General features: G+C 45.2%; 1 protein-coding gene across 3 annotated transcripts in view; it reads right to left on the bottom strand.

The window, feature by feature from the left end:
* Positions 1-17,469, bottom strand: part of LOXL2 (lysyl oxidase like 2) — a 55,344-nt gene that overhangs the window by 33,273 nt on the left and 4,602 nt on the right. For 2 of the 3 annotated variants that reach the window (XR_012778673.1, XM_075523429.1), the window contains exons 2-3: positions 11,184-11,623; positions 8,503-8,678 (exon numbers count right to left, since the gene is read on the bottom strand). Coding sequence is in view for 2 of the 3 variants with exons in the window: in XM_075523429.1 (XP_075379544.1) it covers positions 8,503-8,678; positions 11,184-11,544 (537 nt within the window). In the remaining variant the exon portion in view is untranslated. Of the gene's footprint in view, positions 1-8,502; positions 8,679-11,183; positions 11,624-12,838; positions 12,965-17,469 lie in introns of all 3 variants that reach the window. The other variant, XM_075523430.1, reaches the window with a different exon arrangement.

The raw sequence follows: 17,469 nt of genomic DNA, 5'->3' as shown, positions 1-17,469 counted from the left end.
TGTGTTGGCAGAACAGTTACGCCCAGGACAGCGTGCTTGTGTCCTCCACTGCCCAAGCCCAGCGATACTCCTTCTTCTTGCAACAGCCCCGAGGATGCACAGTAATCAATACAGGGAGGAGATCCCGTTCCTAGAAACCTGACTGCTACTTTGCAGACTGCAGACACTACCCTGGTTCTGAATCACTGGCTCCTGGCTGAAAGCAAGCCACAACAGCCGGCATTTCAGAGGGGCTTTTCAGAAGAGCATCTCAACACTTATTTTAAACACACGCCCACGTGCTCAGTGACGACGCTAAGAAACCAGCTAGAGAACTGCATGGGGCAGGTGGGTCTGAACAGCTACGGCTGTATGTCTCTCCCCTACGGCCAGAGAAATTACTCAAATGCAGGCAGAAAGGGAAACCGGAATGAAATTTTGCTTCTGTCTATTTTACTTTATTATTTTTTTTTTAAACCATCACCTGAGTGATGCTAAGGATTGCAGAGGAAGAGAGTGGAGGTATTCAGTACTGGCTCTGGCAGCTATCTGGTCACCAGGTGATCATACAAGCAGACAGCTTAGGCAAAGGTGCACTTCTTACCACAACTCCTTGATTTAACAAATGCAAGGAGCCTGTGTGCTGTCTCTGTCTCTGGCTAGTCCATATTCATTGTTCTTCTGCTTTAAGATTCCCTATGATCCACTCGAACTGCTCTTTCCTTCCTTATGCCTGACCTATCCCGCTGCCCCTTACCTGCAGAAACCTATTCATATCATCATTTTTCATTTACAGTGGAGCTCCAGGATTTCTTGACTTCCCAAACCCCAAGACATTAATGCTGCAACTTGGACAAGAAATTAATTGACTTTGTTTCAATTAAGAACATAACATGAAATCTTTCCACATAGACTTTGTTCATCCCTGAGACATCTTCTCTCCTGCATTTAAACCCTTCACTTACTTCCACTGAAGTCTCAGCTACCAAGTCTTTCCCCGGAAGATGACTTTTTTGAAAGCTATCTCTTCACATACATAGGAATGGGGAGAATCGGTTTTGATTTAAACATCTGGAGCTGTGCCTCTGAGTCACTAACAAGGTCCCAGCTGTTAAATAAACATGGTGAAATAGATGCGGCAAGACAAAGATGGGTTGCCTATGGGGGACAGCAGTCCCCTGGGAACATTACGCTGTATTGGACTGCAAGCGCTTTTTGTTCTGGGTTTGTGCAGTACAAAAGGGTAAGGGATGAGAGTGCAATTCAGGATTAGGGTCCAGGAGCAAACACAGTGCAGATTATAAATGACAAAAGCAGAGGCCTTTGCTAAGCCGTGAAACGCTTCAGTGGCAGCCTCATGATTGCCAATGCAAAGCAGGCTAATGAAAAGCAGGAGAGAAAAGAAATGCTGGTGACAGAAGCGAGCAAGAGAAGGCAGGAGCACTGAACCCTGGAGATACTTTGGCATGGGTGGGAGGCTTAGCTTAGGATAGGATGCTGCTCTGCGCGCATCGCGGCCCGAGGGTTTCACGATGAGCAAAGCTTTTACATTCTTCATTTCCTTTCTACTGAGCTATTTTAAAGACAATCTGGATCAGACGCTGCAAGCTAGCCAGATTTATTACCTGACCTTCGCACTGCAAAACAGAACAAGATCATACTCTGTTCTCAGGCTTAGTTAAATATTGCCTTGTGTAACAGAGAAATGGTATCGCATCCAGCACGATGGCTGTCAACTACGCAGGCCCTGGATACAGTCAGTGCAAGGAGACAAACAGGTTAAGTCTGTTCCCCGAGGAACTGCACCAAACCGACGCCAGCCTTGGTGCGTTCTCAGCCCTACCAGCTCCATAGCTCCTACCTCCCACTAGATGACAAGCACCAGCTCTCTGCCCAGCAAACCCCGCACTCTGACGTGCCACAAGCCATCACAAAGAAAGCATTGAGGCAAGCAGTTAGAAACTCTCTCACACACACACTTTAAAATTATAGCACTAAAGAAACACGGTGGCTTACCCCAACAACAGCTTAATTAATATTTGTCTGGAGTTAGCTCCAGAAGAGATGCTGAGACCCCTTCTAGACATGCAAAGCATCAGGGTTTATGTTACACACGGGCTTATGTTTAGAGAAGTGAATGTTTACACCAAGGGGAAAGCAATTAAAACACTGTTGTCATAACAAACGGGCAAATAAACCTTTTATTGTCAAACATTCTGAGAACTGGACAGTCGAGACACAGAGCTGAAGTCTCAGATGGTGGTGACCTAAGTTGCAACTCCCCATGGTACAGAGAGAATCCCCACTGCACGGCAAGAAGCTAGATAAGAGGAAGATTTATCTGTGTGCTAAGCCACAAACAATGTCCCTGTCCTGCTCCCTTCCTTACACCTTCCAGTCAGCAGCAGCTCAGCACACAGGAGCATTTTATGTGGCCTCATCCACAGAGCCCAATTTAACTGAAAGCCCCCGAGCAGGACTTAGCAATGCCCTTTCCCACCGGTTAAGAAACCTGGACGATATAGTTCAACCCATTTTTAACCTGGCATAACCAGAGCCTTTGAGCCACCAGGCTTTCAAGTGCAATTTTTATACTTCACATATGCCCAGAAGGGAAAAGAAGGACAGAAATAGCAGCGCAGCCTGGTATGTTTAGCTAGACCTTGTCTGCCCACCGTCTGGCCAAAGCTACAGTCTAGTCTCAGGTACCAGATCTATTTGTGAACTTGTAATGGCTGCAGCAATTTGATATATTTAGAGTATGCGTGCACACACACAGAGGCTTCAAATAGGACAGAGGAAGAGGGTGGACAACAAATATTTTGTTAAGGATGTTTTAGGGGATAGGTTAAAAAAAATACCTATCGTGCATTTATTTAAGAAATATATTAAGGGGAGGAGTTAGTTACTGTGGTCTTAAAATTGCTGGTCAACCCAGTACGGCAGTCGCAGGTGGGCTTGTGCTGCGTTTGGACAACACGAAGTGGCTACGTGTACTGTTTGAAAAAGCAGGGCCTGCATTCCCTGCTCATGGTTTTGTGAGCACACATTAAATCATTTTGATTTCAGAGCTTCTGGCATCCTGCAAAGACTTAGGAAAATATTTGAGACTGTGCACGCGTTTAAACTGCAGGCTTTGGCACCATATAAAGGAACCTTAAAGCAGGTCCACGCTACCCACCCGACCACTTTCAGACACTTGTGAACTGCAAGACAAGAAACGACCAACACTCGTACTGCACTTCTGCATGGATTTTACCCTGCTCTTTGCACCTTTTGCCATAGCATATCAGCAGCAGGAGGAGCGCAGTTCAGGACAGTCAGGATGCACAGATCCTGCTCCCAGCTCTTTTCCTCCACTTAGCTCCTAGAACCTGGCCCTTCCCCTTGCTGGCTCTACCTGCAGAACAGATACAGCGCTTACCTGGAGCAAACAGACAGCACAAGGCCCCACGTGCTCAGAGATCTTTGGCTAAAGCAGCAGATCCCACTTGTTATATTTCACAAAGCTTGAATTATTGCAGTTCAGTGCATATATTTATAGCGCTTACTGTCTGTCCCTCCCAAACTCCATCAGCGAGTCAGCAAGCAGTTTCTGTGTTCTCAGATATGCTTTGAGCACTTAAAACCAACACGATTAAACTTTTCTTTTCCTTTGGGCTCCCCAAGATGCCACTCACAACGTGCCTACCACACTGTAATGCCTACAAGAGTTACCATTATGAATAAAGTGGGTAATGTGCTCTGCCATCATGGTTAGACCCAAGTTGTACATCAAGCCACTAATGTGAATTAGAGCATGCAAAACAGAGCTTTTACTCCAGGCTGTGGCTAAAAAAGAAGGAATGCGAGCAAAATCAAACTCCGAGTTAAACAACCGTGTTATTTTAACAACAACTTTGGCCCCATCGTACTGCAAGCACAGATGCTTCGGTGGAGGATGACAGCAAGCAGGTTCAGCATCAACTTCCTCACGTTCCCAACCATCCACACAGGTTGTGGGCAGCCTTTATGTTCACGTACAATTACTGGGTTAAGCCATGCTCAGCCACACACTTGAAGTGTCTCCAAGCACAGCTACTGCTTTTTTTTAGCCCTTTCGGAGTGTGTGGCTTACTCTCACAGAGCTGGAGTCTGCAGGAGGGGAGAGAGGATGCGATACCAGCGGTACCTGCCTTTCCCCTCCTAATGCTCCCAAAGGCAGACAGGCAATAACAAAGTCAAACCACAAGCCCTGCTCTCTCCGTTGACCAGCCACTGTCTGTGTATTTAGTCTACACACTTTAAAGAGGAGGGGGAAAAGCCCCTGTGTAAAATGCATTCAGTGTCATCACGCTCACGTCCGCATCAAACACACGCTGCTCTCCCAGCTTTGGAAAGGTGAGCAAGCTTCAGCATTTACGCAGCCACTGAGCTAAAGGGGTATCAGGCTAATTCTGACCAGCCAGCAGCCCATGAAAGGGCTGTCCTGCCATGCACATTCATCACCCTCCAAGAAATAATCCTTTGAACAAGTCCCAAGGCTAAAAGCTGCAGCGGCTGCAGAAAATAGCAAGCAAAAATGATGGGAGTTTCTCTGCCCTTGAGCAACAGACTGATGGATTTCAGACCTGCCCCGACCTAGGTCCTGTTAGAAGAGTTAACCTCTTCCTGCCCGTCTCCCATCTTCTTATCACAGATCTTCCATCACTCACCCTAGACTGAAACGTTTCACTTTGGCCTGTGACCAGCAACGTGTCTTACAAAAGCAAGGGTCAGGCACTGCGCCTTCCCAACAGGGCAGGGAATGGAAAGGCTCGGGGACAGGAAGAGCTACGACGTAACCCTCAAAATATGAGCTGTGACGGGAAAAGAGCTGTCTGAGCATATATATATATATAAGCCAAGTGGTTTATGGTGATGGAAAATTTCATCCTATACTATTTATCTGCAGCATTTCCAAGCTGAGAAACAGAGGTATGTACATTGTCCAATAAAAATTAACTCTGCTCGAGGGCTATCGTGTTGCTTTTAAAAGAGTGTGAACTCTCTGCCTGTCAGATTTTAGGAAGCAAGGCCAGATTTGAGCAAATGTCAATTTGCACAGCCCCTCTGAGCTGGAGCCCTGTCAAAATGAAGTCAGATGTTGTCTTATACCTACTGGCTTTCCACGTTAAATCTTAGCAGCACTTGGCAGCCCCAGAGAACTTCGTGCTAACGGGTCTTGAAGACACTTTCTAAACGATGAATTTAAGATGCTCTATCTGTCCCTGGCAGTGGGAACACGCAGAGCTCCCTATTACAGGCAAGGGAAATCTAAGTGCGATGGCACACGTCTGGCAATGGGTTAACCAGGCTGCACAAAGCACGTATTTCCCCCGAACGCTTGCAACAGGAAAGCCGAACAAAACTGCTGCTCCTACCCCACTGCAGCTTACACCCCGACGCATGAACGTACACTGAAGTCAGTGCTTGCTCCTGTTAATCTGCTGGCTGTCAACACATCGGTTTGCAAACAGTCAGATCCATTTGGGAATCATTACAGTCGTTACTAACTAGTGTGGGAAAGCAACACTGGAAGGTGTAATTGAATACATAAGCTCTGTGCATCATCTTAAGCCAGGCCTATTTTGAGTAAAGCCTGGTTTTAAAAGCAGCTTAAAGGCAAACTGAAATACCTTCCATTGGAAATCTCAGTAGGAAATTTGTACTGGTTTAGCTCCGTCAGTGCAATAGCTGAAGCCAGTGGGACTGGTGGAGAGACCTGACCACAGCATTGCTGCTCAGTAGAAAATTCCAGGCCCTTCAGCCCCTGATCTCATTCCAAAGAGAAAACATCACTTGGGCAAGCTTTGGGCTACAGACTAAAGAACCCAGCAGCTTACAAAACGATGATGTTTCCTCTGGTGAATGTGAGGTATGATATTCAGAATTCCCAGGCATCTTAGAGGGCAAAGACTTTCAACTCGCATTCACACAAGCCTTTTGACCTCCCTGTTTTGGAGTTTATGACCCTATGAGTAACTCTGCTCATCATCTTTGACTCAAACTATGTCACGCCAGCTGCTAGTGAGATAAAGCAAAGATTAAGAAGGAGGAAAGCTGAAAGAGGGGGGAAAGAGTTTAAACATTTGACAGCTAGCTGTGACTGAAAAGTACTTCCAACAATGGCATTTTAAAAATTTATAGCACATCACCTTTAGCCTTAATCCTGCTGCAATGAAACCAGCAGGAAAAGAACCCTTCAGCTGCCAGTGATCTTACAGGGATATAAGAAAAATCAGCCGGGTTTTGTGGAGTAGAAGCAACAGTATGGGACTAAGTTGTTCATAAAATTCAAGCAGCGATAGGATAGGGAGGGGAGAAGCACGCACACAGACATGTAGAGCTGGGGGTGACAGCAGCCACTGCCCAGAAAATGCAACACTATTTTCTACCACCAGGACAAAATCACAGGGACAGCCAGGCTGACAGCTCTCGGCTTAGCACAGGTACTTAAAAATAAAGCTATTCTTCTATTTTAGTTTTTTTTTCCCCACCAGTTCAGTGTCTTTAGTCACCAGTGCCCCTTAGCAATTGCTGTGAACATTGTTACTTGTCATGTCAGCAGATGCCTTCATTCATACATAGCTCCCAAGAGCTGCCAGGACATGGGGGACGTGACTTCTCTTACACCTATTTCTCCTGAGTGATCCTGTTGGTGAGTCAGGCTTCTGCAACATGAACTGCTTCAATCTCACGATTCATTTTACTTATCATATGTGAAGATTAAGCACCCACATAGCATCAGCACAAGCTAGCCCTCAATTACTCAATGTGTTCAACTCATTAGTCAACCTCCAGTGCTTAGCTAATGGAAAAGCAAAGCCCTCCAAAGCTTTTATGATTAATATCTGAAGCATCTCAGAGTGAAGTGACCTCCGTCTAGACTAAAGCATCTTTTCTTCCAGGCCTCTGTTTTGAGGATTCACTGTGGCTTTGGGGAAGCACACGTCTGCCAAAGCCATCACTGATGTTCCATGATCTCGCCTCATTCCCCGGGCAACAACGGTGCCATTGACGGAGGCAGCCTGGGATCCCTCCGGAGAGCCTCCTTTCCCTCTTTAGCCAAGTGAAGCAAGGTCAAGGCAACAAAGAGAATTTCAGCTCTCATATCCTATATCTGCACCCTTGCACAGGAGCCTTCCATGAAAGTGCTGAATGCTGCCTGCTCACCCATACAGTGTTCCTCCTAAAGCCTCAGCAGGACAATGAAAGGTTTGACTGAGCATATTATCTTCCCTTGTCAAGTATGCTGCACTGCATTAAACTCCAATGGAAAAATCTGGTAGAAGAAAATGCTGGGAGACCCTTTCTAAATCAGTGGCTATGAAGTAACTGCTAGAATAATTTTGCTTTAAACAGATAAAAAAGGTTGTATCCATTGTTTCAGATCATGAGCAAAGCCAAGATTCAGCCATGGAAACCGCACTGTGGTATGCGATACATCCTGGATTCCCTGTCTGCTTAAAATAAGATTTGACTGTGGTTACTGAATAGGCTCTTTCGATAAATTTTGACCAAGGGCAACCACTGAATTCGCATACTGAAACACCAGAGCATCCGAAACAAGGCAGATGTTAGCCGAGTCACCACAAATACTTTCCAACCTGAAAAGCTGAAGGAAAAAAAAAACCTCCACATCTTTTTTTCTTTGAAGAGCTCAGCCCAACTTCTTTCCAGCCCAGCATTTCCCCAGCTCTTTAGTCTGCAAAAATCTAACAAGTCCACTGGAAGGTGATTCAAGCTTTTTGCTTCTGTCATTTCCCCATGTCTCAACCTCAGCCTAGCAGTCTAACCCAGTCACAACCCAGAACCCTTCCCCAGTGACCAGCCCACGTTTTCCTCTCTTCAATTCCTTTCATCACTTCCAGTACTAATCCCCCATTCCCACAAATATTTCCATACAGTTATCATGGTTACTTTGCAATTGCTTAGCCAAACTGTGCAAAAATCTCTTTATATCTTTCTCTATAAATCCACCCATTTCACGCCATGGTAATAAGCCTTAGTCACCTCCAAATCCAAGCCTACCTGCTGATCCCCGCTGTTATATCAGAGACCTTCAAATTGCTCCCAGTACCAAAATGGAGGGGTCAGGGGAAAGAAAACTCAGTAATTTAGTACTATGAACCAACAAAGTCACCCAGGTGTAAGCTCTAGGAGTACAACACGTATCCTGTCTCTCCAAAATTCATTCTTAGAAATACAATAAACCTGTTTTCAATTCTGAAAAGTGATCGCCGAACAGAAGTAATATATTTTCTCCTTATTTACTTATTCTTACGCTATAAAAAACCCTTTCAAATTCTTATTATACACATAATGCTTTGAACAGCTGAAATTCAAATCTGAAAGTTGCATCTTTAGCCAGCATCTAGAAGCTCTGTCAAGAGTTTGCTTTAACTATAGCGTGCAGCTGGGATAACCTATGATGTGTAGTAGCAGGCGTCCCTGTCCACAGAAGGCTCTTGATCAGCAGCTTGTAATTTGAAGTATCTTTACCTCTATTTGGTTAAGCAATGAGTTGTCAAACTTGAAGCCAGGGATTCTCTTTTCACTGCAGACCACTCCCACGTCTTCGGTGTGTTTGCAGTCAGTTACTCCCCAGCCATTTGAAGTGCATGCTGCCAGGGTGGTCTCCTTGCCATTACAGTGGACATTGTCCATCCAAATTTTCCCTGAAGGGGAAAGAAAATAAAACTGAGACTCACAAAGAGGATAAACCTAGATTGTACTGATAGCAAAGCAAGTAAGGCTGCTGTGCTCTTACTACTTTGGGGCAGAGATTACTGCTAAAATAAGCTTGAATCAACTGCTAAGGAACATCAATAATCCACCTCAAGCACTTACTAACTGCAAACAGCTCTGCCCCACAGCTTTCCCTCTCACTTATGTGCATGGTAATAAAAAAAAACGCCACCAGCCTGAAGCAGATCTCTGCTGCAGTCCTGCTCACAGTGGTAAATGACCTCCTCTGATGACAGCCACTTCAGAGCACGCAGTGTCACCGGGTCCCCTCGATTTGGCTGATTAGACCCTGCCCTCTAATCACACTCACCAAATCATTCCTTCTGTATTTAAGGCTTCTCTTTGCATCATTTCTCATTTATCAAATCCTCATTAAATCTTTGGTAGGAGACAGCTCCAAATTTTGATTAAATGCCCTAACTTTTTAAAAGCTGATTTTTACAAAAGCTTTAACATTTGATTGGAACCTTTGATTGGAACCTTGTATTATTTGGGTGCTCTTTGAAAACCAGTTGCCAGATCATTTCCAGACTGTAATTACCACTTTCCCTCCAGCAAAAACTGTGTGCATATGCACATGAGCACGCACGTGTACATGCATATATATATTATATTTTAACAAATCAGGTCCCTCAGAACTGACTTCTAAGATGAGCAGACACAAATCAATAGGTGTCACCTCCAAATTTTAGATCATGTTTTCCCAGAAGCAGCCAAGAGCAAAAGACCCAACAGCACCTCCGAGGTTCACCTTTACGAAGTGCTCATTTTCCCTTTAGAAATGTGCTGGGCACATGCTGCTCCCTGTGATTTGTCCCCTAAATTGCAGGGAGCAAGGACCAACGTGCAATTCCCATATTTTAGGATCCCAAATGCTTTGCTCGTCTGAAGAATAACATGTCCTCTGGACAGAAAGGACTGCCTGACCTTCGGAGCCACGAGGAGATTCTGTAGCTATTTCCCTTGGCTGTCCCAGCTTTGTTCCAGCAGCCCCAACAGGTTCAGTTGGTTAACCACCAGACGACGGATCTGCCAGCCCTCTCCGTGCTCCCCAAACAGGAGAGCAGAAAGAGCTCCTGCAAAGCCTGGCTCTGGGGCCTGAGGAAGGCACGACCCTCCCCGCACGGGCTCTCTGCATCAGGATTTAGCCAGCGCTATTCTGGTGTGCAGAGAACGCTCACTCCCATTAAATCACATGGCAATCAGGTTCTGGTTTGTTTTCAAATGTCACGGTCTCTTTCTCGCTCGGAAATCTCCTACTCTACCCCAAGAGCCAAAATCCACAGCTTGGGACAACATTCAAAGTTTTGCATTTCAGTCAAGTCACTGTTAAGGCCTGCTTGCTCTTTTACGGGCAAGTTTATAGGTGTGAGCACTAACGAGTGGTGCTAAGTAACAGACATACAGCATGTTTGTCCCTGCTGCAGTGGAAATAATCTGTCTGTGGGTTACATCAACAGCGTGCCAGGCTTCAATGTTTGCAGAAAAAATTCTCCATAGGTCAACATTTAACTAACAGCATATCAAAGGACGACAATTAAATCTGTTGAATTATATACTATTATAGAGCTATTCTCTCTCAAGCATTGTGATTTTAAGAATTCATTGCTGTCACACACAAACATTCACCTTTCCAAGTCTTTGTTCAGCACATATTTGGGAATGAAGTGCAATAAGGTGCAATCCACAATTATCCACACATCCATCACGTACAATTTCAAAGAGCAAGAAAGGATGTACAATTTGGGGTGAGGGTGAATAGCTTTTCCCCACCAGGAACAGCCTGAGAGTATCCAAGAGGATTATTATAAATATAGTCCTATATAGGACACGAAGTGTGCGCACTCCTTTGGGGTTTTATAGGCTAGTCTGCATTGCAGAATATGACACGTGTTTATAGAGAGGCTAACAGGGCAAAAGAAAGATTTGTGTAGCATCGCATAGGCAGTCTGTTTAGAGTCTAAACAGTTCAGAAGAAAAAAAGAATAGGGAGAAGGGGTGTTTAGAGGTCCTATTTGAGGCACTACAAGGCAATAGAAGCGTGAATAGGGAAATGGACCATCTATACATTACATTTGTGGGTGCAGCTTCCATTTTGACTAGCCGTACTGGCTGCTGAAGAGCCTCCTCTACCCTTATCCACCATCAGCTGCTCCCAAGCATCCCCTGCCAGAGTTCACACACCATGATCTGGTCCTTCAGCTCTTTATCTCATCATTACTTAGCTTGGTTCAGTCAAAACAAACAAACACCTATTATTTAAACTGTTTACTCTAATGGGACCCTGGTTTAAAGAGGCACTGCCTCGCCTGGAAACTATTTCAGTTACATTTGTGGGAAATATCACTACATCTTAAATTTGGCTGACAGGTCAAGAATGACTGGGGGTCGGAGAGACAGCTAGCACAATACCACTGGCTCTAGAGTTACCTTACCTTCTCCTTTTCCATACTTCGAGCTTGGTAGCCAAGACACTGCCTCCACGTAGCCCAGCTCCCTGCAGACCACATGCGCAGCATGGATGGAGAAGTCGTCATCGCACACCGTGCCCCACTCACCACTGTAAAACACCTCCACTCTGCCTTCGTTGTGTTTTCTCTTCTGCCCTGCAAGCCGCAGCTGGATCTTGGGAACATTTGCTGGTCTCTGGGGGGGCTGGTACACTTGTGGGGGTGGCTCAGGGTAACCGGGGAGGTAGGGCCAGTGTTCATACTGAGCAAAGCCCAGCGGGCTCAGGGAGATGAAGAACAGCGTGATGAAACAGTGGTTATGGGTAAAACCCAGGAATCTTTCCATTTTCAGTGCTCACAGTTCTCAGAGCCAAGTCCTCTGCTAGCAGCTGCCAATCAGTGCAAGTAGGTACCGTGTGGCTGTCATGAAAGGAAAGAAAAGGAAAGTTTGAGTAAGGCTTGGTAATGACATGGACTTCATATCTCTTGCTTCAGCAGGGGATAAAGCTATGGAAGAGACTATGTCCAACGCTGCCTGTAAAAACCAAAGTAAGTTATTTCTTGTGGGGTGGAAGAACAAACTGAAAAACCCCCCATGAAAATCATTTGTAAGTTTCGGTCAACTTGCCAAATAGTTTCAGCTGGAAAATACTTTTTTCCAGGGCAAAATTCTACAGGTCACAAGTGCTAGCAATTGATTTTCCTATGTCTCTGCAAATCCAGTAGTTCGGTGGTTCCAGCAAGCTACAGCAAACCTTGGTTCAAATCCTACCAGGACAGAACTGAACCATTTTTCTCCCTTACCTCCTTCAATAAAGAAGCCAAACCCATCACTTAAACAGTGAAAAACCAGAAGGGTAATGAAATGTATTATACTATGGTCAGAAGTGAGGTATTATATTGAAGTCTGTTTTCGCAATATGATGATAGAAGACTGACTTCTGTCACTGCCCATCCAGTTTCATCTGTAGAGAATCAACATACATTACTGTACACAGACACTTTGCAGAAGTAGATAGCTAACCTTGTATGCTGATGGAGTAGTGGCCAATGGTCTCCAATTTTCGGTTGCTAAGTCTGGGTAGGGACTGACTTGTCATGCAACTGCTACATCATTATATAAGCTAGTCATGTAAGGTATGAACCAGCAAGTTTTTTGACTCATTAGAGGAATTTCAGCCAGATGCTGTGCAGAGTTTAAATCCTGGTCCTTTTCTGCCCACTTCCCACTCATGTACTCCCCAGCCTTCATTCAGGCACCCAGCACATGGAGTGGCCAAGCAGCACATGTGGGGGAGGATGATTGAATAGTTTCCAAATGAGGCAATGCCAGAGTGTAGTGGGAAAAAACTCCCCAGCCCTTTAAAGTTCCATCATTTCCTGGCAACCACCAAAGAGGAGGGAGAAGGGGAAAGACTTGGCTCCAAAACCAGATGTCTAGAAGCTAAAATCCTCCAGTATTTTTGCTAGGTCTTAGCTATCCCTAAAAAATTACCAGAAGATCACATACACATATGAAGACACAGCAAAACACATTAACCAGCCTTTCAAGCTGCTTAATGAGGAGATGTATCAGAAATCCCAGGCAACTAGCCTGAAATTCAAGAGACATCGGTTCAAACCTCAGCTCTGACACTGACCTGCCGTGTGACCTCAGGCAGGTCACTTCCAAGGCTGTGCCTCAATTTCCCCTCGTGTTAAAGAGGGTTGGTGATCGTGAGCTTCCTACTGGAGTGCTTTGAGACCTGGGGATGAAAGGCATTTGCCTAAGGAATAGACAAACGAAACAGAAGCATGTGGGTTAAAAGGCTAGCATTGGCCATCAGGGGAAGAAACAGGAAAAGCAAGGGGAGACTTAACAACAGGTCTAACTAAATCAGGGTGGGGGGAATATGCAGCAAAAACTTCTTGGACAATAAACATTTGGTTTCAAAGAACCACGTACTTTCACACTGGTTTCACAAGATTGAGATTTGTAAATTTTCATCAAGCATTCCGAGAAATACTGCTATGGAAACAAGGTATTTTTCAATTTTTTGCAGGTCAGGAGGTGAGGCTGAGAGAGAGGAATAAAATAAAGTCCTGCCCCACGTCAGAGAGAGTTGGAGGGGAAGAGAGGAAGGAAGTACAACTGCTTTCACAAGGCTGCTCCCCTCCAGCAGCGAACAAAGGGGTTTTCCCAGAGTAAACGTAGTCAACAGGGCAGGATACATGTGTTCTGTAAAAATAAAAAGGCTCCTGAGTCAAGGCACATTAGTACTAGTCAGACATGCCTGACTTCAATACCTACTAGCACTGATTTCAAAAGAAACCTCTTACAATGTTTTTCATGGATACAAGATGGGTTTTTAGCCCAGAGGATAAACACAGGGGCAGAGCAATTGTCGTGAACAGTATAAAAAAATTCAAGTAACCCCCTTAGTCAGATCATAACAACATATGTTAGTTATAAGTAAAAATACTGAAGGGGGGGGTCTGACACTGAGCCCAGCAGAACCGCAAGCCTAGTGGTCTTCAGAAAAATCTGGTTTTCAGTTTTAACCTTCTTTAAACATCTGTTTTAACCTACTTCACGTTATGTGGCTGTTGTTTCTTGCTACTGCATAAACTGGATTTTAAAAGTCTCAGCAGCTATTAAATAAAAACTAAGCTGGACTGAAATCTCTCTTGAAAAACTAAGATGAGGGGTAGCAGGGCCCTGGCTTAGCTGAAAGCTACACAGTCAGGTTTCTAAAGAAGTCATTACAGCTTTTCCATGGCTGTCCCACATGCACAAGAGCGCAGCGCTGTTTATATATTGCTGGGACCTTCTGAAGCATCTGGATGGTCTTGCTCCTCAGCAGGCAGCCATACGAAGGATATTTGAGAAGGCAAAGGCAGATAACGTGGGGTGAGTAGCCTTACGGTCAAGTCCTGAAGGACCTCTAGCTCTCAAGAGATAAGGCGGCACGTCAGCGTAATTAACAGAATGTGCCAAATTCCCCTCTAGGTTACAGTTTTGTTTTATGATACTCCAGAAAGCTCAATAGTAAACTAAACAAGAATATTTTACAGGAGAAAAGGATCGACAAACGGCGCGTAACCAGCAGGTCAGCATGTTTCACTAGTCCCTCTTGTGCCAAGGCAAACAATGACCAGCGGTCAGCTCTGCACTCAGGTTAATAGGGGTCTTTCGCGATCAGAGGCCAAGAAATAGCTACAAGCTGTGCAACTCCAGTTTCCAGGACTGCTTTCTATTCAAACCAAAGCTCTTGAGTCATTTTACTGAAGGACTTCAGCCAAAAGACACAACAATTTGGGGAAACCATTCAGAGGCAGGATGTAATCGTTACCAGCTGAGAGCGGTACTCCCTGAAGTGTTAATTAATAAAGCAGACAGACCACTGCAAGATGCCAGAGCCTTTCAAAAAGTCACAGCACTGGGAGACCTCATGGTCCATGAGCAGCTGGGGGGGGTATCACAACAGACTTCCAGGTTACTTTAATTGATACCAAGATTAGTCAGGGAGATACCAATTTAGATTATAGTAATTATAGTAGGTGTAATTTTCACTCTTGGCAAAGCCTTGCTGAGTCAGACACCCCAGGAGCCCCAAGACTCCAAAAGGCAACTGCAGGCTGGTTTGCTTTTGTTCCCCAAAAGCTTAGAGAGTTTTGGAGTCAGGCAAGACTAAAGGGGGGGGGGGGAACAACCAAAAAACCACAAACCACCATTTACCATAGAACTGAAGAAAACTTGGTGAGGGAGGATAAGGTTGCCTGAGAGCCCCCTGCTCCGCAGAGGCAAGTTTGACTAGCAAAAAGGAATTTTAACAAGCCTGTATGAACACAATCCCGCACTTTCGCCAAGGAAAATGACTCGGGACGCACACGTTTTGCGCTCAGGTCATAGAGCATCATAACTCATCTTTGTCAGGATCCTGCGAGGATCTGGAGGGGCTCCTCGGGGGCCCAGGGGAAGGTACCGGAACAACATTCAGAAATCTCCCTTCTAGTCCTATTCCACCTGCAGAAGCAAATCCTGGAGGAATCCTCCGTAAGATCAGAGCAGCAGCAATCCTACATGCTTCAGGAGACAACAGTGCAGTGTGTACTAGCAACCACAGTCTGCTTTTCCTTCTGGTCATATTACCATCTGCTTCAAAATAGTTACACATTCAAACATTAAGAGACAAAGCTTTCACAGTGTTTGCATCGCCCCAGAAATAAAACCTTCCATACCCAGAGGTCTTGTTTATTGAGGTGCTTAAGAAACTATTCAGACTGAGTCACGACATCAGGAAAACCAGAATCCAGTGGAATTTGAACGCAGGCATATTTTAGTACTTCCACAACAAACAGCAGCCCAGGTATAATGGGGAAACTTCAGGAGCCCAGCAGTGTCCAGGGAAGCCACCCAACACTGCAGTACTGCAAAGGGCTCTCAGCTTTCGGTCTCCTATCAAGACTGGTCAGGAGGGATAACAGGGAGTTAGGGCACCGGAGAGGCTTGGGCATCTTCTGGCAGAGACATCCATCCATACCATCCGGGTCAGTTTTCATCAGGAGACAAGACAAGCAGTAACACAGGACCGGTCTAGAGGATTGATAAAACAGCACAGAAAATTCTACACCACTTCTTTCACCCCACAGCACAACAGCCGCACGAGTCCTGGATTTATTCTTTCCTGGCTCCTCCCGAAATCTCTGTCCTTAGCTCCAAGACGTTAGTGTTACTGCACCACTATCAAAGAAAACTATCACTGCTCTTCAATCCGAGCGCTGACAATTCAGCAACAGACTCACTTAAGAGCATTTAAAGAAGCAAACATGGACAGTACCAGATAGGAGCCAACTGCACACACACATTTATGGCAGAATCATTATAAGCCACAATAACAAAATTTAATAAGGAAAATATTTAAGTAAACCCACTCTGCTGCTGTGTCCAAGATTTGGGCGCATTTTTTCCCCCAAGTCTCAAAGAAAGCTGCACATGCTGAACTCCCTAAGAATAAATCTAGGCTTAGATTTGCAGGATGTTTGGTTTGTGCTGGCTATTCCCTTTATTGTAGGGCTCATTCCTCCCCTCACACCCTCTCTTTAATAGCCTACAGATTGACGTAATCCTAAGAGTATATATTTTGGTCTCCCCATTCAAAAGAATCCAAGACAGAACATTAAAAACCTATTGAATAAAGTCAGTGGAGAAGCCAGGAAAATACTCCAGGTCTCCTGGCTCCCCATCCTGTACTTCAGGCCATAAGACGATTCTCCATCACCGCATTAATGTGTAATTTAAAGGCTTTAAGGCATGCTCCTGCTAGCTGCTGACTCAGCCCTTTTCAGAACTCCAGTCTTAAGTCTTGAAGGGAACAGATAGACACAGGCTTACAAGGAAACAACAGTTTCATTTCAAAATAATATTGAGCTTTTACTTCTTCAGAGACTTCACCAAGTGAAACTAATAGGCTATTCATCTCCCCAACTCAAAAGCTTGCTCCTACCAGCAAGGATCCCTTTTTTAATTTCACCAAATCATCCAAACAATAGATCAGCTCAGACAAAACCAGAAACACCAGCTTTCCTGCTCCCACCCTTATCCAGACAACAAAAGGGAAGTCTGGAGTGGTTGATTTGAGTCCTTTGTGACTGGAGATCCAGCAATGCTCCGTTTGGCTTGGCATCCATCAGCAGGAAGAGACAATTAGCACTCTGACCACTGTTGGCACGACTGGATCTCAGCCAGGAGCACCAAACAGTTGGTATTTAGCCACTTGAAAGAGTAGCGCCCGAATCCTACACCCTGCGTTTCCAATTCCACACCCCATTGCCCAAAGTGCATTCCTCAGGCACATTCACACATCCCGCAGCAGGCATGGGACAGGAACAGAATTTCCCACTCCCGTGGAAGCAGTTCTCCAGCCAACGCAAGGGCAATTCACACTGGGCCCCTCTCCAGTACTATTATAGTGAATAGAAACGCTACCGCTCGCTTGGGTAAGAGCTCAGATACATTCTCCCGTTGTTCCAAGAGACTCAGCCCTGCCACGGGCACTAGGGCTAATGCTTTCGTAGATTAAACCCCCATTGATTATAACCCCAGTGTAAGCCACAAATGAGAGCCCTCTCGTTCACGCTCTTAAAACACTAAGCCATAAAGGTCACTGGCAGGACCAGATATACCAAGCAATGGCAATAAATCCAAATCTCCAGCAGAGACCTGTTAGCCAAGAGGAACAAGGTAAGACCAGTACTTACCTCAGTGGATAAGGAGCTCTGGAGAAGACCA

This window comes from Mycteria americana, chromosome 23, assembly GCF_035582795.1.
Source record: "Mycteria americana isolate JAX WOST 10 ecotype Jacksonville Zoo and Gardens chromosome 23, USCA_MyAme_1.0, whole genome shotgun sequence".
Classification (NCBI taxonomy): Eukaryota; Metazoa; Chordata; class Aves; order Ciconiiformes; family Ciconiidae; genus Mycteria; species Mycteria americana.
This window is presented reverse-complemented; position numbering and strand designations above follow the sequence as displayed.